Source organism: Cherax quadricarinatus, chromosome 95 (genome assembly GCF_038502225.1).
Source record: "Cherax quadricarinatus isolate ZL_2023a chromosome 95, ASM3850222v1, whole genome shotgun sequence".
In the NCBI taxonomy this organism is placed as follows: Eukaryota; Metazoa; Arthropoda; class Malacostraca; order Decapoda; family Parastacidae; genus Cherax; species Cherax quadricarinatus.
Genome location: NC_091386.1, coordinates 107,749 through 131,490, shown reverse-complemented (window position 1 = coordinate 131,490; position 23,742 = coordinate 107,749). Strand labels below are relative to the sequence as shown.

Sequence of the window (23,742 nt, the reverse complement as noted above, 5' to 3'; positions counted from 1 at the left end):
CTTGCAGGGTGTGGCTGTCTTGCAGGGTGTGGCTGTGTCTTGCAGGGTGTGGCTATGTGTCTTGCAGGGTGTGGCTGTGTCTTGCAGGGTGTGGCTGTGTCTTGCAGGGTGTGGCTATGTGTCTTGCAGGGTGTGGCTATGTGTCTTGCAGGGTGTGGCTATGTGTCTTGCAGGGTGTGGCTGTGTCTTGCAGGGTGTGGCTGTGTCTTGCAGGGTGTGGCTATGTGTCTTGCAGGGTGTGGCTGTGTCTTGCAGGGTGTGGCTGTGTCTTGCAGGGTGTGGCTGTGTCTTGCAGGGTGTGGCTATGTGTCTTGCAGGGTGTGGCTGTGTCTTGCAGGGTGTGGCTGTGTCTTGCAGGGTGTGGCTGTGTCTTGCAGGGTGTGGCTGTGTCTTGCAGGGTGTAGCTGTGTGTCTTGCAGGGTGTGGCTATGTGTCTTGCAGGGTGTGGCTGTGTCTTGCAGGGTGTGGCTGTGTCTTGCAGGGTGTGGCTATGTGTCTTGCAGGGTGTGGCTATGTCTTGCAGGGTGTGGCTGTGTGTCTTGCAGGGTGTGGCTATGTGTCTTGCAGGGTGTGGCTGTGTCTTGCAGGGTGTGGCTGTGTCTTGCAGGGTGTGGCTGTGTCTTGCAGGGTGTGGCTGTGTCTTGCAGGGTGTGGCTGTGTCTTGCAGGGTGTGGCTGTGTCTTGCAGGGTGTGGCTGTGTCTTGCAGGGTGTGGCTGTGTCTTGCAGGGTGTGGCTGTGTCTTGCAGGTGTGGCTGTGTCTTGCAGGGTGTGGCTGTGTCTTGCAGGTGTGGCTGTGTCTTGCAGGGTGTGGCTGTGTCTTGCAGGGTGTGGCTATGTGTCTTGCAGGGTGTGGCTGTGTCTTGCAGGGTGTGGCTGTGTCTTGCAGGGTGTGGCTATGTGTCTTGCAGGGTGTGGCTATGTGTCTTGCAGGGTGTGGCTATGTGTCTTGCAGGGTGTGGCTATGTGTCTTGCAGGTGTGGCTATGTGTCTTGCAGGTGTGGCTATGTGTCTTGCAGGGTGTGGCTATGTGTCTTGCAGGGTGTGGCTATGTGTCTTGCAGGGTGTGGCTATGTGTCTTGCAGGGTGTGGCTATGTGTCTTGCAGGGTGTGGCTATGTGTCTTGCAGGTGTGGCTATGTGTCTTGCAGGTGTGGCTATGTGTCTTGCAGGGTGTGGCTATGTGTCTTGCAGGGTGTGGCTATGTGTCTTGCAGGTGTGGCTATGTGTCTTGCAGGGTGTGGCTATGTGTCTTGCATTGTGTGGCTATGTGTCTTGCAGGTGTGGCTATGTGTCTTGCAGGTGTGGCTATGTGTCTTGCAGGGTGTGGCTATGTGTCTTGCAGGGTGTGGCTATGTGTCTTGCAGGTGTGGCTATGTGTCTTGCAGGTGTGGCTATGTGTCTTGCAGGTGTGGCTATGTGTCTTGCAGGGTGTGGCTATGTGTCTTGCAGGGTGTGGCTATGTGTCTTGCAGGGTGTGGCTATGTGTCTTGCAGGGTGTGGCTATGTGTCTTGCAGGGTGTGGCTATGTGTCTTGCAGGTGTGGCTATGTGTCTTGCAGGTGTGGCTATGTGTCTTGCAGGGTGTGGCTATGTGTCTTGCAGGGTGTGGCTATGTGTCTTGCAGGTGTGGCTATGTGTCTTGCAGGGTGTGGCTATGTGTCTTGCAGGGTGTGGCTATGTGTCTTGCAGGTGTGGCTATGTGTCTTGAAGGTGTGGCTATGTGTCTTGCAGGGTGTGGCTATGTGTCTTGCAGGGTGTGGCTATGTGTCTTGCAGGTGTGGCTATGTGTCTTGCAGGGTGTGGCTATGTGTCTTGCAGGGTGTGGCTATGTGTCTTGCAGGGTGTGGCTGTGTATGAAACATGTTTAAGAAAGCATCTGTATTAAGATATGTTGATTTTTTGGGGGGGGGATTTTATTGGACTGTTCAACTGCCTCTCAGCACACATAAGGGGGATTACCAACAGACCCCTGGCAGTCTTCAAGCTGGCACTGGACAAGCACCTAAAGTCGGTTCCTGATCAGCCGGGCTGTGGCTCGTACGTTGGCTTGCGTGCAGCCAGCAGCAACAGCCTGGTTGATCAGGCGCTGATCCACCAGGAGGCCTGGTCACAGACCGGGCCGCGGGGGCGTTGACCCCCGAAACTCTCTCCAGGTCTCCAGGTATTATTATTAATACTTAGTACTTGTATGAAGTGATGGTATGTTTACGTAGACTATTTTATTATGTTGTATTGTTATGTAGGGGTTTAATTACGTGTTTGGAGAGGTATGTTTTGTCTATGTATACCGCTGTATTCATTGTGGTTTTTGTACGTATATAATACATGTGTTTATGCATTTGTATTTCCTCTGTTTTGCAGGAATGTTGTTATGTATGAAGCGTGTTTCAGAATGTTTATATTTTTAACAATGTTAATTAATGTTATTTTATAGTTTTGGTTATGATGGTGACGGCAGATACATTATTATTATAATCAAGGGGAAGCGCTAAACCCGGAGGATTATACAGCGCCTGGGGGGGGGGGATGTGGAAGGCATTCAGGCTTAATTCGGGGAACTGGAGCACAGATCCAGTTCCCTAAATCAAGAGCCCCTCACCAACATCAAGGAACCTTCCTTGAGGGGACGGCAGATACAGCTGTTGGGACTAGGGGGGGCGGGGGGGTTGTAGTGTGTGCTGTATTCTTATAGTAACTATTTCCACAGTGATGTTGCATCCTGGAGTTTACCTGGAGAGAGTTTCGGGGGTCAACGCCCCCGCGGCCCGGTCTGTGACCAGGCCTCCTGGTGGATCAGCGCCTGATCAACCAGGCTGTTGCTGCTGGCTGCACGCAAACCAACGTACGAGCCACAGCCCGGCTGATCAGGAACTGACTTTAGTTGCTTGTCCAGTGCCAGCTTGAAGACTGCCAGGGGTCTGTTGGTAATCCCCCTTATGTGTGCTGGGAGGCAGTTGAACAGTCTCGGGCCCCTGACACTTATTGTATGGTCTCTTAACGTGCTAGTGACACCCCTGCTTTTCATTGGGGGGATGGTGCATCGTCTGCCAAGTCTTTTGCTTTCGTAGTGAGTGATTTTCGTGTGCAAGTTTGGTACTAGTCCCTCTAGGATTTTCCAGGTGTATATAATCATGTATCTCTCCCTCCTGCGTTCCAGGGAATACAGGTTTAGAAACCTCAAGCGCTCCCAGTAATTGAGGTGTTTTATCTCCGTTATGCGCGCCGTGAAAGTTCTCTGTACATTTTCTAGGTCGGCAATTTCACCTGCCTTGAAAGGTGCTGTTAGAGTGCAGCAATATTCCAGCCTAGATAGAACAAGTGACCTGAAGAGTGTCATCATGGGCTTGGCCTCCCTAGTTTTGAAGGTTCTCATTATCCATCCTGTCATTTTTCTAGCAGATGCGATTGATACAATGTTATGGTCCTTGAAGGTGAGATCCTCCGACATAATCACTCCTAGGTCTTTGACGTTGGTGTTTCGCTCTATTTTGTGGCCAGAATTTGTTTTGTACTCTGATGAAGATTTAATTTCCTCATGTTTACCATATCTGAGTAATTGAAATTTCTCATCGTTGAACTTCATATTGTTTTCTGCAGCCCACTGAAAGATTTGGTTGATGTCCGCCTGGAGCCTTTCAGTGTCTGCAATGGAAGACACTGTCATGCAGATTCGGGTGTCATCTGCAAAGGAAGACACGGTGCTGTGGCTGACATCCTTGTCTATGTCGGATATGAGGATGAGGAACAAGATGGGAGCTAGTACTGTGCCTTGTGGGACAGAGCTTTTCACCGTAGCTGCCTCGGACTTTACTCTGTTGACGACTACTCTCTGTGTTCTGTTAGTGAGGAAATTATAGATCCATCGACCGACTTTTCCTGTTATTCCTTTAGCGCGCATTTTGTGCGCTATTACGCCATGGTCACACTTGTCGAAGGCTTTTGCAAAGTCTGTATATATTACATCTGCATTCTTTTTGTCTTCTAGTGCATTTAGGACCTTGTCGTAGTGATCCAGTAGTTGAGACAGACAGGAGCGACCTGTTCTAAACCCATGTTGCCCTGGGTTGTGTAACTGATGGGTTTCTAGATGGGTGGTGATCTTGCTTCTTAGGACCCTTTCAAAGATTTTTATGATATGGGATGTTAGTGCTATTGGTCTGTAGTTCTTTGCTGTTGCTTTACTGCCCCCTTTGTGGAGTGGGGCTATGTCTGTTGTTTTTAGTAACTGAGGGACGACCCCCGTGTCCATGCTCCCTCTCCATAGGATGGAAAAGGCTCGTGATAGGGGCTTCTTGCAGTTCTTGATGAACACAGAGTTCCATGAGTCTGGCCCTGGGGCAGAGTGCATGGGCATGTCATTTATCGCCTGTTCGAAGTCATTTGGCGTCAGGATAACATCGGATAGGCTTGTGTTAGTCAAATTTTGTGGCTCTCTCATAAAAAATTCATTTTGGTCTTCGACTCTCAGTCTGGTTAGCGGCTTGCTAAAAACTGAGTCATATTGGGACTTGAGTAGCTCACTCATTTCCTTGCTGTCATCTGTGTAGGACCCATCTTGTTTAAGTAGGGGCCCAATACTGGACGTTGTTCTCGATTTTGATTTGGCATAGGAGAAGAAATACTTTGGGTTTCTTTCGATTTCATTTATGGCTTTTAGTTCTTCCCGCGATTCCTGACTCCTAAAGGATTCTTTTAGCTTAAGTTCGATGCTTGCTATTTCTCTGACCAGTGTCTCCCTGCGCATTTCAGATATATTGACCTCTTTTAGCCGCTCTGTTATTCTTTTCCGTCGCCTGTAAAGGGAGCGCCTGTCTCTTTCTATTTTACATCTACTCCTCCTTTTTCTTAGAGGAATAAGCCTTGTGCATACATCGAGTGCCACCGAGTTAATCTGTTCTAGGCATAAGTTTGGGTCTGTGTTGCTTAGTATATCTTCCCAGCTTATATCGGTTAGGACTTGGTTTACTTGGTCCCACTTTATGTTTTTGTTATTGAAGTTGAATTTGGTGAATGCTCCCTCGTGACTAGTCTCATTTTGTCGGTCTGGGGCTCCATGCATACATGTCTGAACCTCAATTATGTTGTGATCTGAGTATATTGTTTTTGATATGGTGACATTTCTTATCAGATCATCATTGTTAGTGAAGATGAGGTCTAGTGTATTCTCCAGTCTTGTAGGCTCTATTATTTGCTGGTTTAAATTGAATTTTGTGCAGAGATTTAAAAGCTCGTGTGAGTGTGAGTTTTCATCAGAGCTGCCTCCTGGTGTTATTACTGCAACAATATTATTTGCTATATTCCTCCATTTTAGGTGCCTTAAGTTGAAATCCCCCAGGAGCAAGATGTTGGGTGCAGGAGCTGGAAGATTTTCCAGACAGTGGTCAATTTTTAACAGCTGTTCCTGGAATTGCTGGGATGTTGCATCCGGAGGCTTGTAGACTACCACAATGACTAGGTTTTGGTTCTCGACCTTTACTGCTAAAACTTCCACTACGTCATTTGAGGCATTAAGCAGTTCTGTGCAAACAAGTGACTCTGCAATGTACAGGCCAACCCCCCCCTTTTGCCTGTTCACTCTGTCACATCTGTATAGGTTGTAACCTGGGATCCATACTTCGTTGTCCAAGTGATCCTTTATGTGGGTCTCAGTGAAAGCCGCGAACATTGCCTTTGCCTCTGCAAGCAGTCCACGGATGAAAGGTATTTTGTTGTTTGTAGCTGGCTTTAGACCCTGTATATTTGCAAAGAAGAATGTTATCGGACTGGTGGTATTGTTGGTACTGGGGGGGATTTTTTTTCCGGCATTAGTATCTGTATCTGTTGGTTTGGAGTGGAGGCCATCGACTGTGGTTCCACTCCAGGAATGACTGGATTTGGTGTACGATTTCTGCCATTTCCTGCCAGTTTTTTTTCCTTCCTGGCACTAAAAAACCTCTCCCTCTTGAGTGGCTGTGGCTACCCAGGTTTTCCCATGGCCTGGATGTTTTGTATCTTTTTGTCCCCTTTAGATGGTATGCCTGGCAATTTAAGTTATAGCACAGTCTTTCCTGTACTGAAGAGGTACACATTTCAGGGTGAAAAAGCTTACAGGAAGGGAGTTTGCATTTTCCTGTTTTCATATGGGCATGGCATTTTCTAGGGTGGTCATAGTTGCATGTCCCATCTGTTTTTCCAGATTTCCCATGCCAGCAGATACCAAGTGCATAGTATGTGCACAGGCTTGGTTTCCGCTTGCCTTGGGTTTCTGTGACTGTATTCCCTGTTGGTGCATGTTTCCCTGTCTTACTTCTATCCTCCCTAGCACCAACAATGGAGCTCCCACCAGTTGTTTTTGGTAATTTATCCTCACTATTGCTATTGGAGTCCTCTTGTTTGCTATTTCCTGCGGTATTTCTAGTTTGCAATATTGGTTTTATCTTATCTTTGACTACACTTGTTTCCCTACTATGGCTCCTGTCCCCTATGAGATCATTTATATGTATTCCTTCCTGCGTATAATTCCCGACTACCTGGACAATATCTCCAGCTTCACCATTTCTGTCTCCCAGGACAGTATCTCCAGCTTCACCATTTCTGTCTCCCAGGACAGCACCTCCAGCTTCACCATTACTGTCTCCCAGGACAGTATCTCCAGCTTCACCATTTCTGTCTCCCAGGACAGCACCTCCAGCTTCACCATTTCTGTCTCCCAGGACAGTATCTCCAGCTTCACCATTTCTGTCTCCCAGGACAGCACCTCCAGCTTCACCATTACTGTCTCCCAGGACAGCACCTCCAGCTTCACCATTACTGTCTCCCAGGACAGCACCTCCAGCTTCACCATTACTGTCTCCCAGGACAGCACTATCAGCCCCACATTTACTGACTACCAGGACATCACCTCCAGCCTTACAGTTTATGACTACATGGCCAGTATCAAGGGCAGTACCATTCAGCCCAGACATTTTATGTTCCCATCTGTTGTAGAAAGCTTCCAGGTTTTCTATGAAAGCAGCTTTGATGTTGTCCTCTTTTAATACCCTTGTGATTTTAGTCCACAGATTTTCCTCATTTGAGCATACCCAAAAACACTTCTCTGTTTTAATACTGCTTGTAGCTAGTTCTGGGATATCTGCACAAGGGGCGTGACACCAATTTCCACAAAAATGACAATTTATCCATGTGGAAGCCCGTTTGTTTGACTGACCACAGACTACACAGGGCTTCATAATGATTTGAATGGTTGATTTACTGCAAATTCTACTAGCAACCTCTTGAAAATTCTATTAATAACCTTAAATGAAGCTCTAGCTATTTGTATTTCTGTTTCTAACTCTTTTTGTATATTGGACAGCTTACCGTCACGTTCCTGATTTTTAATGTTTGTGTTTATAGGGCGCCTACAACCCCATCCGTTTACAGTCTGCTTTATTGTCCAACGAAACTGTTTGAAACCAGTCCCGGGTTCGGACCAGTCAAGGGTTCGGACCAGGCAAGGGTTCGGGCCAGACGATCTGCTCTGATCAGTGGGTCACTTATTTAAAACATACTGGTCGGTGATTTGAGCTAACACATGAAGGATCTACTGGAAATTATCTACCCGAGTAATATGTGATTTGACTGATACAAAAGTATAACTTGCGTGTTGAAGAGCCGGTGATATCTGGCAGCTCCTACAATGACGAACGGTCACCTCCTTGTTTATCAATCGCTGTATCTGGCTTTTCTCTTTTTTTTTTTTTTTTTCTTTTTTCCGTCTCCACCACCGGGTTGTTATAATGTTTCATTTCTAGGTTTCCATGAGCATCTGTTTTAAGTCTGCATGTTAAACTATATGCTTCCTTGTGTTACGATTTAAGTTATATGTTATATGTTATATGTTTTATTTTCATTTATATAGTGTTATTATAGGTTCGAACCACTGTAATGTAACATTAGGTATTATTTCTTGGATGCTTGGTATTTTTTTATACACCGTTTTTAAATAAAATATAAAAAAAAATCAGTGAACTGGAGCAGAGATCTAGTTCTCTAGATCAAGAGCCCCTCACCAGCATCAAGGAACCTTCCTTGAGGGGAAGAGAGAGCAACAATATTGTTCTGCACTGAGGTGGTCAGTCCGTTGACCTTGATAGAGGTGAACGAACGAAGAGACTCAGGTAAGACCCACAAGTGGGTAAGAAGGGGAAGGGGAGACAGACGGAATAATAACCTGTGAAAGGAATGTCCGAAGTCGTAGAAAAAGACCCGGAGCTAGACCCAGCAGCTAGGCAATATAAAACATTTATAAAAGCGAGGAAAATCAGAAGTATCTCTGCCGAGTATTGAATGTATGAAGATGATGACTGAAGGATGTAGATTCCCCTCTCCAAAGGGGATCGTCAGGAGACGAGAGACGAGTTAGTGTTGCAACTGACCAGGTCAGGGCTTCACAGAGAAGAAATTTTATTGTACGTTTCTTTGATAAAGGTGGAGAGGCCATTTTCAGATGATAATGAGACTAGCCAATCAGGTCATACTGATGGTAACAGCCAATCAGGTCATACTGATGAGAACAGTCAATTAGCAACGAGGGACAGCAGCCAGTCAGCGACGAGGGACAGCAGCCAGTCAGCGACGAGGGACAGCAGCCAGTCAGCGACGAGGGACAGCAACCAGCGACGAGGGACAGCAGCCAGTCGGCGACGAGGGACAGCAACCAGTCAGAGACGAGGGACAGCAGCCAGCGACGAGGGACAGCAGCCAGTCAGCGACAAGGGACAGCAGCCAGTCAGCGACGAGGGACAGCAGCCAGTCAGCGACAAGGGACAGCAGCCAGTCATCGACGAGGGACAGCAGCCAGTCAGCGACGAGGGACAGTAGCCAGTCAGCGACAAGGGACAGCAGCCAGTCAGCGACGAGGGACAGCAGCCAGTCAGCGACGAGGGACAGCAACCAGTCCGCGACGAGGGACAGCAACAGCTAATCAGTGACGAGGCAGGGAGTAACAACCATTGGGAAACAAGGGAAGGAACAACATCCAATCATTATAGAGGGAGGAAGCAGCAGTCAGTCAGAGGAAGAACAGCCAGTGAGCGAGGAGGGAGGGAGGAAAGCAGCCAATAGGAAGGCAGGTAGTATGTGTGAGACAGGTTGAGGGGTCAAGAACAAGCAACGCTCACTCCATCATAAACATCAGTAGGGTCAACATGGTCACTCTCATCTCTCTACTATTGTAAGTTTCCTTCATCAGTTAACTTAACTTCCACTTCCTTGGCTCAACACGAGTACTTTCTAAATACAGTTAAGTCAAGTTTGTCAGGAAACACAACGAATGTTTATTGACGCGGGTCTTTAGTTGTATGATGACCCACAGCTGGAGCTTTAGGTCATTGACAGATACCTTCCACTGGCTTACCACTCCATCACTTAAAAAAAAAATATGGTCATGATTATAACCACTAGAAACTAGTCCTAAATACATTTAGGTGTTATATGCAGATGTTTAGCTGAACTGAAAGCTAAGGTTGTACTAGTCAATATTTCATGACTTAACTGTGACTTTTTGCATGACTGTCAGACAATGATCATTGATGTAAGTTAAATACACTTAAGTGACAGTTTATCACTCGTGTTGGTCAAACAAGCGTGAAGGTTGTCAAGTGGCACAGTTCAGTTGTCAGTATATAGACAATGACAAACCAAATAACGAGTCAGAAATCTGCAATATTTCTGCTGATACAAAATGTAAAGAAATGTGTAATTATCAAGCTGGAGAAGTTGAGATGAACTAAGGTATTCAGGTACAACGGTTGGCCGGACTTGAGTACTGTAGGTAGGAAGGTCATTGCATGGATCAACGCTGATCCATTTGTTTAGTGCTCAGTTATGATTATAATAATGGAAGTGGGTTGGATGTGGCAGTCAGAGGGTAATCTAAATTGGTAATTTACAGAAATAAAGTATAAAAATTTTTTTTAGGTGGCTCGTGTGTGGTGTTGAAGGGGAGATATGCAAGTCCCCTCGTGACCTGATAATGGGCGATGTTACTGGAGGAACTACACTACACTTACCACAATATACAAGAAAACTGAAGGCAAGTACGATCCGGGGATGTTTTAGGAACCTCGGGATACTAAAAAATATTTTAGTATTTAAAAATGACTGGAGGAACAGGTTGAATAAGAGTGCGTATATAGCTGACAGATAGAGGGTTGGAGGGGGTATATAAGTGGGGAGTTCTTAGATATAAAAACTCCCCACTTGTATACCCCCTCCAACCCTCTTTCCCTCACTGCCAACTATATACACACCCTTTTATTCAACCTGTTCTTCCTGATGTCGGTCTGTCATGATGACCCGCAGCTGGAGCTTCTGGTCATCTGACAGAGGCCTTCCACTGGCCCTTTAAAAATTATGGTTAATATATGGGGACAATTCCATGTTTATGGAGTATGGGAGAGGCATGGGAGCTGCTGATCAGGATTTAATTCCCCCCCCCCCCTCGTGTCTGCTCGTGGTGTAGTTTACCAGGGCAGGTTCTCCTATGAAATTAATGGAACCTAAGCTTCAGGGCCCCTAATCCCAAAGGGGCCCCAGAAGTGACTTTCATCTACACAGCTGAAGAATTAAGGGTTGTGAAGGCCCCCCCATCCCCTATATTATAATAAAAAAGAAGCGCTAAACCACAAGGGCTATACAGCACTGCCCCATCCCCTATAACAGATCATGAGTCAGGGCCTTAAAAAATGTAGGGCTGCCACTGGGTTTACCGGGTATGATACTCAGTGTAACAAGTTTTAAACAATGAGTATCTCAGCATGGCCAGTTAATTTTTATCCTGCTTGTTAGTGGTTTAGATCCTGTACTTGGGTTTTACCTGTCAAGTTAAGCTGCTACTAGACCAAGATTCAATTCAAAGTTTATTCTCTATAAGGCTTACAATGCTGAGTATACAGAATTTGGTTATTGTGTGGTTTACATGTAGTAAAATAATTAGTGTACCATTAGAACACCTAGCATGGCTAGGCATTTTGGGCAGACTTAGTTTAATTCTTAATTCATTCGTCGCTCGACCTCTGTAGTGAGCGGACGTGTTACACTGCCCTCTGCTGGCCGTTGAGACGAGCCGAGATTTTCTCGATATGGCGGAACAAACACGAAGGCAGATCAACATTGTCTGTATACAGCTGGTGTGTGGGGCTGTGACGGCCCAAACAGCTTCAGTTATCCTACCAGCCATCATCAAGGAGACTTATGGTGTAGCTGATGAACTTTATGGAGTGGCACTTAATGGAGCCTATAGGGTCTTTGTTAAGCTAAGAACGAGTGTCTAAGAGCAGTTAGTCAACAAATATCAAGACCGTTGTGTGGTTGTCAACCCGGCAGTCAGTGAGACTCATCGATTTTTCACGTTACTACACATGGGTTAAGGTACAAAACTTACCTTTTGAAGCTGATGAGACTGACTTACAGCAGGTATTCGGCAGGTATGGGACTGTACATGTGGCGGCCGTCGGAAAGTGGATGGAGGGCGCATATGCTGGCCTCCTTGAAGGTACCTTCTCGCTGAAAATGTCTTTGAAACATCCCATACTGTCGTCTGTAGTGTTGCATGAATTTCGTATGCAAGAGATGGTGTCCTATGCTGGGCAACACCGCACTTGTCTTTGTGGAGAGTACGATCACATTGCAGCACAATGTGGTTGCCAACAGTGGAAGGAGGACGTAGGGCGGCCGCCAATGGAAGAGACCGTCCAGGAGGTGACTCTTGTGCCTGAGTTGGGTGCACGTCCAAAGTCGTCATTGTGGAGTGAAGAGGTGGAGTGAGAGGAGCTGATTGAGGAGTCTTGTATGACTACCTGGAGATCCTTCCTCCATTGGCCCAGTCATGCTGGGCGTGGAGGGCAGGATGGTCGTGGAGGAGAGTGGACAACACATTAGCAAATGTGCTGAAGGGATTGTTGGACACACCGGGAGAGGTAGAAGAGGAGGGGATTGAATTATCCCTTGGGAATGTGTCTTGTGTACAGTCCCAGGATGTGGAGGAGCTGGTTGAGAAACAGGCTGCTGGGATGGATGTCATCACTGTAGAGGTGGTGGTGCACAACGAAGGCCTTCTGGAGGTAGCTATGGAGGCAGTGGGAGGATCGTGCAAACGAGCAGCGGCATTGTCAGACTGATGATGTCCTCACCCCGGAGCAGAGGCCTGGCAAGGTGTGGGCAGAGGTGGCCCTAAGGGGCCAAGGGGTCCGGCGGTGGACACTGGAGGACCTCTGGCGTCTGGTCATGTACATGGTGGTAAACACCTGCAGGCATCTAAAAGCGGATCAGTGCCAACAGGGCACAAGGTATAGATGGCTTAGTGTGTTTCAGTAAATGTAAATGGGTTGCGAGACAGTGAAGTGCATGTGGTTTGTGGGTTTTCTACAAAGGTATGGAGTGGATGTGGCTTTTGTGCAAGAACACAATTATAAAGCCGGGTGTGAGTTGGTACTGGATGGATTTCAGGCGTTTGTTGCACATTCACCTCGATTGAAAGGGGGGGGTTGCCATCTTTTTGCAAAACCAGCCCATTTGTTGTGTATCGTAGTGAGGTAGGGGAGGAAGGACGGGTCGTGCGAGTGGATGGGCTGTGGATGGGGGGGAGGGTCGTGCTAGTGTCTATGGGCCTGCAGAGGGAGATGGTCGTGTCAAGACTGCCTTTGTGAGGGATATGTTAGTGTACCACTTCTGGTCGCTTCCCCCCATGGCGGTTGTGGGGGGGTGACTGGAATTGTGTGGTGAGAAGGAAAGATGTGGAGCCTAGAGGTGCGGGGTTTCACTGTAGTGTTAGGGGATCTTTTGAGAGGGGTGGGGTTGTGGGATGTAGCTACAGGTGAGGCATGAGAGGTGCAGCACACGTTTGTACGATGAGGGTATGCTGCTCGTCTGGACCGTTTGTACATAAGACTGCAAGGGTGGAAAGGATGTGGTGGACGTAGCATATTCAGATCATTGAGCGGTAATTGTTGAAGTAGGGTGGGACGGGTTGCCTAAGAGGCATAGGAGTTTTTGGAAATTGAATGTTCAGCTCCTTGAAGATGGAGGGGGGAGGGAGGAGGGAGGGGTTTGCGCAATTGTGGAGAGAGTTGTGGTTGGGAGGGGAAGCTGTTGGGGATATGTTGGCATGGTGGGATGGAGTGGCAAAGGGGAGAATTAGGGCATATTATGTTAGACAGGGCAAGGGGGAGGCTCAAATGACTTTTGGGCTTATAAGATATTTAGAGGAGCAGTTGAGGGATTATGGGAGGGGTGGGGGGCAGGGGTTATCCTGTGGAGGAAATAGAGAGGCTGAAGCAACGCATCAGGGAATTGCAGAATCAGAAGTTTGATGCAGTGCGGGTTAAGGGTGGGTTAGAGGAAGTTTCGTGGAGCGACAGGCCATCGGCATGCGTTCTGCGGGGGCAGCAGAAACATAGAGGCTACAGAGATGGAATGTTTGTTAGTGCAGGAGGAGGTTGGAGATTTTCGTGTGGGTACAGGTGCTTTGTACGACAGCAGGGATGGGTTATGTGGATGAATGGTTTGGGACTTCTTTGAGGAGTGGTGGAGTGCATGGGGGAGGGTGTTAGAGCAGTTGGGAGAGCATGTGGTCAATGTACTGAGCAGGGGGGGACCGTATGGTGCTGGGTGGGGACATTGACGAAGGGGAGGTGTGGCGGGCATTATCGGGAATGAGTAGAGGTAAATCCCCAGGAATAGACGGTCTGCCCTGTGAGTTACTTAAAAAATTGGGACATGCTTAAGGAGTTCTTGGTGAGGTTGCTGAACGCGATGAAAAACACAGGTGAGCTGGGGTTTTTGCAAGCAACTGCAGTGGTAGTCTTGGTCCCGAAGGTGGCCAGTCTGCACACGGTGAAGGACTATAGGGTTATTTCTTTACTGTGTGCGGATTATAAGTTATTTGCTAAAATATTGGGGAATAGGTTGAAGTGTGTGATCAATAGGGTGGCGGCAGCAGGCCAGTATGGGGTGCCGGGAAGGACCATGTATGAGGGGCACGGGGTGATTCGGGGGTTTGTGGAGTGTGTGCAAGGAATGGAGGGGGGGTATTGGCCTTAGATTGGAGGGCTGCATATATTAGTGTCGAGAGATGCGTTGTGGTGGATACTGAGGAGACAAGGGTTTGGGGATGAGATTGTGAGGATACAAACGTTGTATCATAGTGGGTGTTCGGGTGCAGGTGAATAGAAGGGTGGGGGAGTGGATCCCTATGGGTAGAGGTCTGCGGCAGGGATGTCCTTTATCCCAACTACTTTTTGCATGTTTGCAGGATCCGTTTTATAGAGCAGTGGAGGTATGTGTGAGGGGGAGCGACGGGTGGGTGGGGCCAGGCGTGCCGGGAATTGTCGGTTATGTAGATGACACGACTATTCTTGTGCGGGAGGGGGAAGGTTTAGGAGGGGTGGGGAAGATTGTGGACCTGTTTGGAGAGGTGACTTGTATGAGGGTGAATGTAGAGAAATCTAAGTTTATGGGGTTGGGGATTGGGAGGAGGTGGGGGGGGAGGATAGCGGGAGGTGGGGTGTTGTGAATCGGGTTAAGATTTGTGGGATTGAGCATACGCAGGATGTACAGCAAGCTAGGATGGTTAATTCTGGGAGTGTCGTGGAAAGGGTGAATATACAGTTGGATGGGTTGCGGCCAGGACATTTAACACTTCATCAGAGGGTTATTGTAGTAAACATCTTACTATATAGTAAAATTTGGCATATAGTCACTATGTACCCTTTGTTGCAATCAGATATTGCGGCATTATTGAGGAGTCTTTAGGTTTATTTGGGGGTTAGAATGTGATTGCTTATGGAGAGGGGTTGTAACTCTCCCAGTGCACAGAGGCAGGCTGGGGTTAATTAATTTAAAGTAGGATTATGAGTATATGTAAAAAGGGGGTTTCTCCGAGTGGGGGGGGGGGTGTAAAGGTGGTGGGTTGCACCTTTTGTATGAGGATGTCAGAAGATGGTGGGGAGGGAAGGATTTGCGTGTGCGAGGACATGTTGCGGGTGCTCTTGTATGTTAGGGATATGACACACATGAGGGTGGTGGTTTTAGAGAAAGTGGTGGGGGAAAGGGAAGTGGCGACTGTGGAAGGAGTGTATCCAATGTATGCATGGGGGGATATTTGGGATAGGTTGTGTAGGCTATGCATCCGGCCGCGGGAGCGGGAGGTGATGTTCCGGTTCTTGCATGGTATTCTGCCATCAGGTGCGGTTGTTCGAGACAGGAGGATTTGTGAGGAGGGCGTCTGGGGCTTGTGGGGGTGAGGATACAGCCTTTCATGCAGTCTATTTCTGTGAACGATTGGGGGATGTGCAGGAGTGGATGGGGAGAGTGGTACAATGGGTGGGAGGGGGTATTTCAGTCTTGTGGGCTCTAAGTTTGGATGTGGGAGGGGTGGGAATCCCTGTGCAGCGGGCACTTGGTTACCTTATTGTGGATTTTGTCGTGGGCAATGAGGGGTCAGGTGGAGGGGGGGGTGTGTAAGAGTATTGGCGGCAACATTTTATCGTACGCTGTCGGAATCTGGTTCTTTATGGGATAAGGTGGGAGAGGGACTTCCCTGTAAGCTATCGTGGTGGGAATTCTCTTGGGGATGTAGGAGGGGAGGGGGTCGGGATGTGGTGGGCTGGTCTCCCCAGGGGGGGGAGGGCGACTAGTGCGAGTATGCTGGAACACCTCTTATATGTTAGAGACATGGTGTTTTATGGTGTGTAGGTTGAGAGAGTATTGGGTATGAGGTTTGCCATGTGTTGTAGCATCAGTATATATTGTGCTTTTATTATGGTAAAGCGGTATGCATGTGGGGGGGGGACAAGAGAAGCTTATAACGTCACTATTGGTAATCTTAGTTTTTTATGCCACGTGTAGATGTGGAGCCCATGGTCTCGATATGAATGTTAGATGTTATTTCATGAATGTTAGGTGTAATCGAAGGTTTTTGTTTGTATTTTGGACGCATATTTTGGTCTTGGACACAATTCTCGAGTAATTTCCTCCCCCCCCCCCCCGAGTCATGACGTGTTTTTATTTTTGGTTTGTATGTATATGTGGTAGGTGTGATAGTTTTGTGATAAATCTTTATATATGATGGCTTGTTTTCATTTCACGTTTATATAATAGGTTATAAACCTGGTATTGTGTTGCTGTTAAGTGTAGTTTCTTGATGCAAGTTCTTGGCTAGATCACAAAAGGTTGTTGTAAAGTAGTAATGAATTAAAATTACAAGAACTGTTTCATTATAACATGTATATTGGTGTGTTTTCACTGTGGTGGTCTACATGCAGGTTGTAGCGAGTGTTAAGACGTATTCTTTTTCCGATTTAGTATAGGGGTTAATGTAACAGAAAAAGTTTCAGGTTTTGTGATTTCAGATGTTTTCTTTAATGTTTGTTTATATATGTAATGCTGTATTGGTTTTAAATATAAAAAAAAATTCTTAATTCTAAAATATTACAAATTATGAGGTAAGTTGGTATTATGTTTAAGTGACTAAACACTAGTTTGTGAGTTTAGCAATGTGAATGCTTTTGTTTTGGCACAGTACATAGTTTCAGTATTGGAGTATCACAGGCCAACTTATGACTAGTTTGGATTCATTATTTTAAGATTGAGATTAATATTTCTGTTTATGGTCAAATGGGTAAGTGAGTGTAAGTGTGGATCACCAGGTGGTATTCGTGTTGCTAGTTGACGTGGTGTATCAGGGAGATAAGATGTTTTCTAACGGTAGTTTTGAAGGTGATGAATGTGTGTGCAGTTCTAGAGTTCTCAGGTAGGGTGTTCCAGATTTTAGGGCCTTTGACATGCATTGAATTTTTGTAAAGGTTTAGTCGGACACAGGGAATGTCATGGAGATGTTTGTGTCTGGTGTTATGCCTGTGGGTTCTGTCACAACTGTCAAGAAAGCGTTTTAGGTCAAGGTTAATATTGGAATTTAAGGTCCTGTAGATGTAGACTGCACAGTAGTAAGTGTGGATGTATTGAACAGGGAGTAAGTTTAGATCTATGAAGAGTGGGGGGAGGTGTTGCCAGGGATGGGATTTAGTGATTATTCTTACTGTGGCTTTTTGTTGGATTATTATTGGCTTTAGGTGTGTTGCTGCAGTTGATCCCCAAGCACAAATAGCATAGGTGAGGTATAGATAAATGAGTGGTATAGTGCGAGAAGGGCATTTTGCGGCACGCAGTATCATATCTTGGAGAGGATCCCAACCGTTTTGGATACTTTTTTGGGTATGTGTTGGATATGGGTGCTGAAATTCAGGTTGTCTAGGAATTTGCCCTCATTATGCCTGGTAATTGGAGTGTTGTCAATCTTAATGTTAATTTGCGCAACTCCTGCTCTGCTACCAAACATAATATAGTAGGTTTTGTCAGTGTTAAGCATAAGTTTATTGGCTGTCATGCAAGTCGATATTTTGATCAGCTCCTCGTTAACAATGGTGTTGAGGGTGGCAAGATTAGGGTGAGATGACACAAGTCGTGTCGTCAGCAAAGAGAATGGGTTTCAGGTGTTGGGATATGTTTGGAAGATCATTGATGTATACGAGGAAGAGCAGGGGACCAAGGACATTTCCCTGCGGAACTCCAGTATCAAGTGTTTTAGTTTAGTTTAATATGTTTATTATGCACCCCATAGTATCAAGTGGCCGTGTTGCTGATGCTGTGTCTTTAATGGTGACATACTGATACCTATTAGTAAGGTAAGATTTGAAATATGCAAGTGCATGGCCTCTTATACTGTAATGGTAAAGTTTGTGGAGTAGTATGCCGTGGTCTACTGTGTCAAAAGCTTTTCTTAGGTCAATAAAAATTCCTAGTGGATATTCCTTGTTTTCCAATGCTGTGTAAAGCAGATCTAGCATTTTTATGATTGCATCATTAGTGCTTTTATTTTTCCTGAATCCAAATTGGCAGGGGTTTAGTATGTTTTGTGCAGTTATAAATGAATAGTCTCCTGTGCACGAGTTTCTCAGATTTTGGATAGCAATGGTAAGTTTGATATTGGCCTATAGTTGTTTGTCTGTAGGGTCACCACCTTTATGTATTGGTGTAACCCTTGCCATCTTGAGTAGTTTCGGGAATGTGCTAGTTTCTAGTGACTTGTTAAAAAGTAGTGAAATAGCATGCGAAAGAACATTGGCCGCTCGCTTGTACAATAATGGTGGGACATGACAGATTCCCAGAGTTATTTTTAAGTGACTTTATAATCTCGGTGACTTCCATGGGCTCAGTAGGTGCAAGATAGAAAGAATTTGGGAAATTCCCATCTAGGTAGTCCCCGGCATGGGCATTGGTACGTGGGATTTTATTGGCAAGATTAGATCCTATGGTTGAGAAGAAGGCATTTATCTTGTTAGCTGTGTCAGTGGGATGCAGTGGTGTTTAATTAGGTTTAGTTAGGACAATATTCTTGGTTTTTTCAGTTTGTGGGTCCCTAGAATCTGAGTGTTTTCCAGGTCTTTTTTATATCTCTTGTGTCTGTGAATCTACTGGAGTAGTATAGTTGTTTGGCTTTCTTTATTACTTTGGTGAGAACTGATGAATAGTGTTTAAGAATATCTGTATTAAGCCCTGTCTATATTGCTTTTCATATTGGTGTTTATCAATGAATTTCAGAATGGTGGTTAACCATGGGCAACCAAGCCGTTTGTGATGTTTCGTTTTTATAGGACAATGTTTGTTGTATAGTCTAAGTAATTTAAGAAAAATGTCTGTCCAGTCATCAATACCATTGGCCTTGGAGAATTCTGTAGGCCAGTCAACAGTCTCTAGGTCAGCTGTGAGCTTCCTTATTGAGGCCTCATCATGGAGTCTAAATGAAACTTTGTTGTATTCAAGAGGAAGGTAGGGTAGTGGTCTGTAGTGCTATCTGTGATTATCCCTGATTTAAGGGTGGCCAAAAAAGGCCTGAGCTTGCTATCACCTGCAGCTCACAAGACTGCCATCCCCACGAGCCCCTTTGGGGCGGGGCAGACGGCAGACGGCAGACGGCAGACCAGAGGCCTAGCTTCTCCCTACGAGCCCCGTGAGGGCGGGGAATGTGGTTAGGCCTGGGGACAGTTGGTCCCAAAGATGAGGGGGTACTTGTACCTCCTCCCATGGGAGACTTAAGTCTCGAGACACTCCCCAGATAGGGAGCCAAGGCCGGGTCACCACTACTTGGAAAAGACCCGGGCCGGGAGAATACCGGCGAATAAAAAAAAAAAAAAAAAAGGGTGGCTAGTATATTGGTCCATATGTGGTCTATTATGGTTGCACTTGTCTCAGTGAACCTGGTTGGTTTAGTCATTGTTGGTATGAGAAGCGTGTTCATGTTGATGAAATCAGTTACAGGCTGATCATCTAGTATGCCAAGGTTGATGTTGAAGTCTCCAGCTAAGAGAAGGTGGTGCTTATTCATTTGTCTGCTTGTTATTAGTAACTTTAATTTCTCACTGAAATTTGGGATGTTTGTGTGGGGTATCCGGTAAATGGCACAGATTATAGGCGTCTTAACTTTTTTTACAGTAAAATTAGCAAAAATGTATTCCCCATATTCATCACTAAAGCAAGTGGTGCTAATACAAGATAATTGGTTAGAGTAATAGATTGCAATACCACCCCCAACTTGGTTTGGTCTGCAGTTGTGAATTGCTGTGTATCCTGGTAGAGGGTAGATATCTATTGTCCTGCTTAAGCCAGGTCTCAGTAAGAATAATGCAGGAGAAGGGTGTCTTTAGTGATTCAAGGAGTGCTAGGAGGTCATCATAGTGTTTGCTTAAGGACCTGATGTTGTAGTTAAGTACTGATAGACTTTTAGCATTGTTTAGGATAGTGGTGGCTTGTGATGCTGTGTAATAAAGGCAGTTACTTTCCAATAGGTTTTGATTGGGTGTCAGATTGTAGGTTTAGATCAGGGTCAACGTGATCAATCATCTTCTAGGTTTAAATTATGGTTATTTATATCCTGAGTTGTGTGTTGAGTTCTAGTACTGATATCTGTAGTGGTAGGAAGTTTGGACAAGTATATAGCTAGAGTATTTTGGTCCGAGTATAGTCACTACTACACATAATGAAGTTGGTGTTGTGCTGGAATGAACTAAAGTACAACTAGGTATAAACTAGTAATATAAAAATACAAATTAAAAATAGCACAAGACTCGCTTGTAATTGCACTAAGGTCTAATATAATGACTTTTGTGATGTCTGTTTGGTATGGAATTTGGTATGATCATTATTATTATTAAAGATTCGCCGGTATTCTCCCGGCCCGGGCCTTTTCCAAGTGGTGGCCCGGCCTTGGCTCCCTCTTTAGGGAGTATGACACCTAGGTCTCCCATGGGAGGAGGCACAAGTACCTCCTCATCTTTGGGACCAACTGTCCCCAGGCCTAGCCACAAGCCAGGCCTCTCTGGTCTGTCATCCCCGCCCCAAAGGAGCAAGTGGGAATGACAGTCTTATGAGCTAAAAGCTCGGACTCGGGCACCTACCCTACCCTAGAATGGTTAGGCATGGTGTCGATGTGGTATAAGCAACCGAGTTTAATGATAAAAAAGGCACAAGACTCTCAATTGTAATTACACTAAGGTCTTATATAAGTTTACAAGAACTAGAGTACAACTAGATTTAAATTGACAGGATAAAATACACAAGTTAAGGTAGCAAAAGAATAATAAAAAAAAAATAATAAAAATAAAAATGGCAATGTCTTGGTTATAATATGCTAGTAAGATGGTAGACAGGATAATATAAGTTATAGTTGAAAATACTAGTTTAAAAAAGTATAGAATAAAAATGGGCAATAAAAAAAGTTTACAATAAGTTTGGTCAATATAGTTTAAAGTAAAATTGGGCAGTAATAGGGATTATAGAATAAAATTGGGCAATTGAGTATTTCTTAGTTTAATGTGTTTATTATGCACCCCATACCCATCCTGTGGGCGGTAGTCAAAAGATTAGAGGTACATAATGGGTCCAGGGACTGGACTCCAAAGTTTTGATAGCTGAGCAAGTTAGAGGTAATGAACTCACAATTTGCAAAGGTAATGAACTCACAATTTGCAAAGGTAATGAACTCACAATTTGCAAAGGTAATGAACTCACAATTTGCAAAGGTAATGAACTCACAATTTGCAAAGGTAATGAACTCACAATTTGCAAAGGTAATGAACTCACAATTTGCAAAGGTAATGAACTCACAATTTGCAAAGGTAATGAACTCACAATTTGCAAAGGTAATGAACTCACAATTTGCAAAGGTAATGAACTCACAATTTGCAAAGGTAATGAACTCACAATTTGCAAAGGTAATGAACTCACAATTTGCAAAGGTAATGAACTCACAATTTGCAAAGGTAATGAACTCACAATTTGCAAAGGTAATGAACTCACAATTTGCAAAGGTAATGAACTCACAATTTGCAAAGGTAATGAACTCACAATTTGCAAAGGTAATGAACTCACAATTTGCAAAGGTAATGAACTCACAATTTGCAAAGGTAATGAACTCACAATTTGCAAAGGTAATGAACTCACAATTTGCAAAGGTAATGAACTCACAATTTGCAAAGGTAATGAACTCACAATTTGCAAAGGTAATGAACTCACAATTTGCAAAGGTAATGAACTCCAGGTAGGTCTGGTCACAATCATGACAAGTTAAAGGTATTTACAGAGGTAGAATTATTGAGGACAAGTTATGGTTAGTTTAAAATAAGATAGAACAGTGATAAGATAAGATTTCGTTCGGATTTTTAACCCTGGAGGGTTAGCCACCCAGGATAACCCAAGAAAGTGCGTCATCGAGGACTGTAACTTATTTCCATTGGGGTCCCTAATCTTGTCCCCCAGGATGCCACCCACACCAGTCGACTAACACCCAGGTACCTATTTGCTGCTAGGTGAACAGGACAACAGGTGCAAGGAAACGTGTCGAATGTTTCCACCCGCCGGGAATCGAACCCGGGCCCTCTGTGTGTGAAGCGGGAGCTGTAGCCACCAGGCCACTCTGATGTGGTAAGATGTAAAAAAAGGAGATAGATTCTGTAGATATTAATCACAATTAAGACTGAGGTAGAATGGTCGTTGAATACAACAATGATAATTAAAAGTAGTTGGGGTATTAGAATTTTAGGGGGGCACAAATTTATGACAATATAACACTAACGGTGGACTATGGGTATTATCTGCACTTTGATTTAGTCCAGCCTCACTTAGGAATGTTTTAAGGTCATGTTCTGTAGAGATGATGTATCTCTTCCCAGTGGGCTGTTTCCTAACTGCGATTTTTCCGTCCCTCACAAAGCACTGGTGGATTTTTTTGGGCTTAGCGTAATTTTCTTAGCCGATAAAGGAGGTTTTGTCTTGTTTTGGTAAGGCATCATTGACGTAAACATCAGTTTTCATAGAAATGGAAGTTTTTAGTATGTTTTCTTTGTAGGCTAGTTTGGAATTTTAGCAGCACTCTTTTACCCGCTTGGTAGTCCATCAGTTTGTAATCCTTTAGGTCATCACTACGTATGTCAAGGTGAAGGTGGTCCTTGATAAGTTGTAGGGTGGTCTCCATGAAGGTGGTCCTTGATAAGCTGTAGGGTAGTCTCCATGAAGGTGGTCCTTGATAAGCTGTAGGGTGGTCTCCATGAAGGTGGTCCTTGATAAGCTGTAGGGTGGTCTCCATGAAGGTGGTCCTTGATAAGCTGTAGGGTGGTCTCCATGAAGGTGGTCCTTGATAAGCTGTAGGGTGGTCTCCATGAAGGTGGTCCTTGATAAGCTGTAGGGTGGTCTCCATGAAGGTGGTCCTTGATAAGCTGTAGGGTGGTCTCCATGAAGGTGGTCCTTGATAAGCTGTAGGGTGGTCTCCATGCAGGTCTCTTGGGTGACTGTGGGTGGGAGATGTTTGCTGTTAACTACAACAGCGTCAGATAGCTGTTGGTGGTCATTATGGTCTTGGAAGTTGGTTATGACATTCAATTCAATTTAAAGTTCCTTCTCTATAAGGATTACAATGTTGAATTTACAGTATTTGGTTGTGTGGTTTACATGTAGTTAAATAATGATTACAGAGTGTACCACATTGGCAAGTTGTTGGTCCACTCTTGATGTTTCCTCTATAATGTTGGTAGTAAGGAGGGCGACTTGGTCTTAGTGTTAATGGTGTCTAGGGACTGGGTGTGGGTGTTGCTTTGTTCCAGTGTGTCTAGTTTGTTCTAGAGCAGTGATGCTGTATAGCCCTTGTGATTTAGCGCTTTTTTTATAATAATCTAGAGCAGTGATCTTGCTGAGGTAATCTGCATTACTAGCTTTTAGATTAGTTTACCCTCGTGACAGCAGTCGCTACCCTGTCTGGCTAACTTATAACATAGTTTATGACGGTTTATAATACTATTAGATGTTGACACAGGTGACTGTGATGATGGAGAGGAAGAATATCTCAGGTGTGTCAGTACTGAGGCTGACACCGGCTGATATGGACGCCTCAAAATGCAATAATACAACCCCAGAGTCTGCTGTTACTGAGGAAGATGTCTACTGCTACAAGTACATGGAAATACGCTGGAGCAGCAGCAGTAGCGGCTCTGACCATGCAATACAAGGTCAGTCCTGGTAAAAATAAATTTACCTAACTCTTAAATGTTTTCTTTGAGTTGCACAGATTTTTTTTCAGAAATATTGGACAATTTTTATAAATTGTCGCCCCTCAAGGAAGGTTCCTTGATGCTGGTGAGGGGCTCTTGATTTAGGGAATTGGATCTGTGCTCCAGTT

General features: G+C 45.1%; 1 protein-coding gene across 2 annotated transcripts in view; it reads left to right on the top strand.

The window, feature by feature from the left end:
* Positions 1-9,034: 9,034 nt before the first annotated feature.
* LOC128703912 (probable serine/threonine-protein kinase dyrk2) overlaps positions 9,035-23,742 on the top strand; it is a 30,093-nt gene continuing 15,385 nt past the window's right edge. For both annotated transcript variants that reach the window (XM_070104812.1, XM_070104811.1), the window contains exons 1-3: positions 9,035-9,192; positions 9,939-10,053; positions 23,380-23,572. In XM_070104812.1, coding sequence (XP_069960913.1) covers positions 9,167-9,192; positions 9,939-10,053; positions 23,380-23,572 — 334 coding nt within the window. In that variant the 5' untranslated portion in view covers positions 9,035-9,166. The remainder of the gene's footprint in view (positions 9,193-9,938; positions 10,054-23,379; positions 23,573-23,742) is intronic.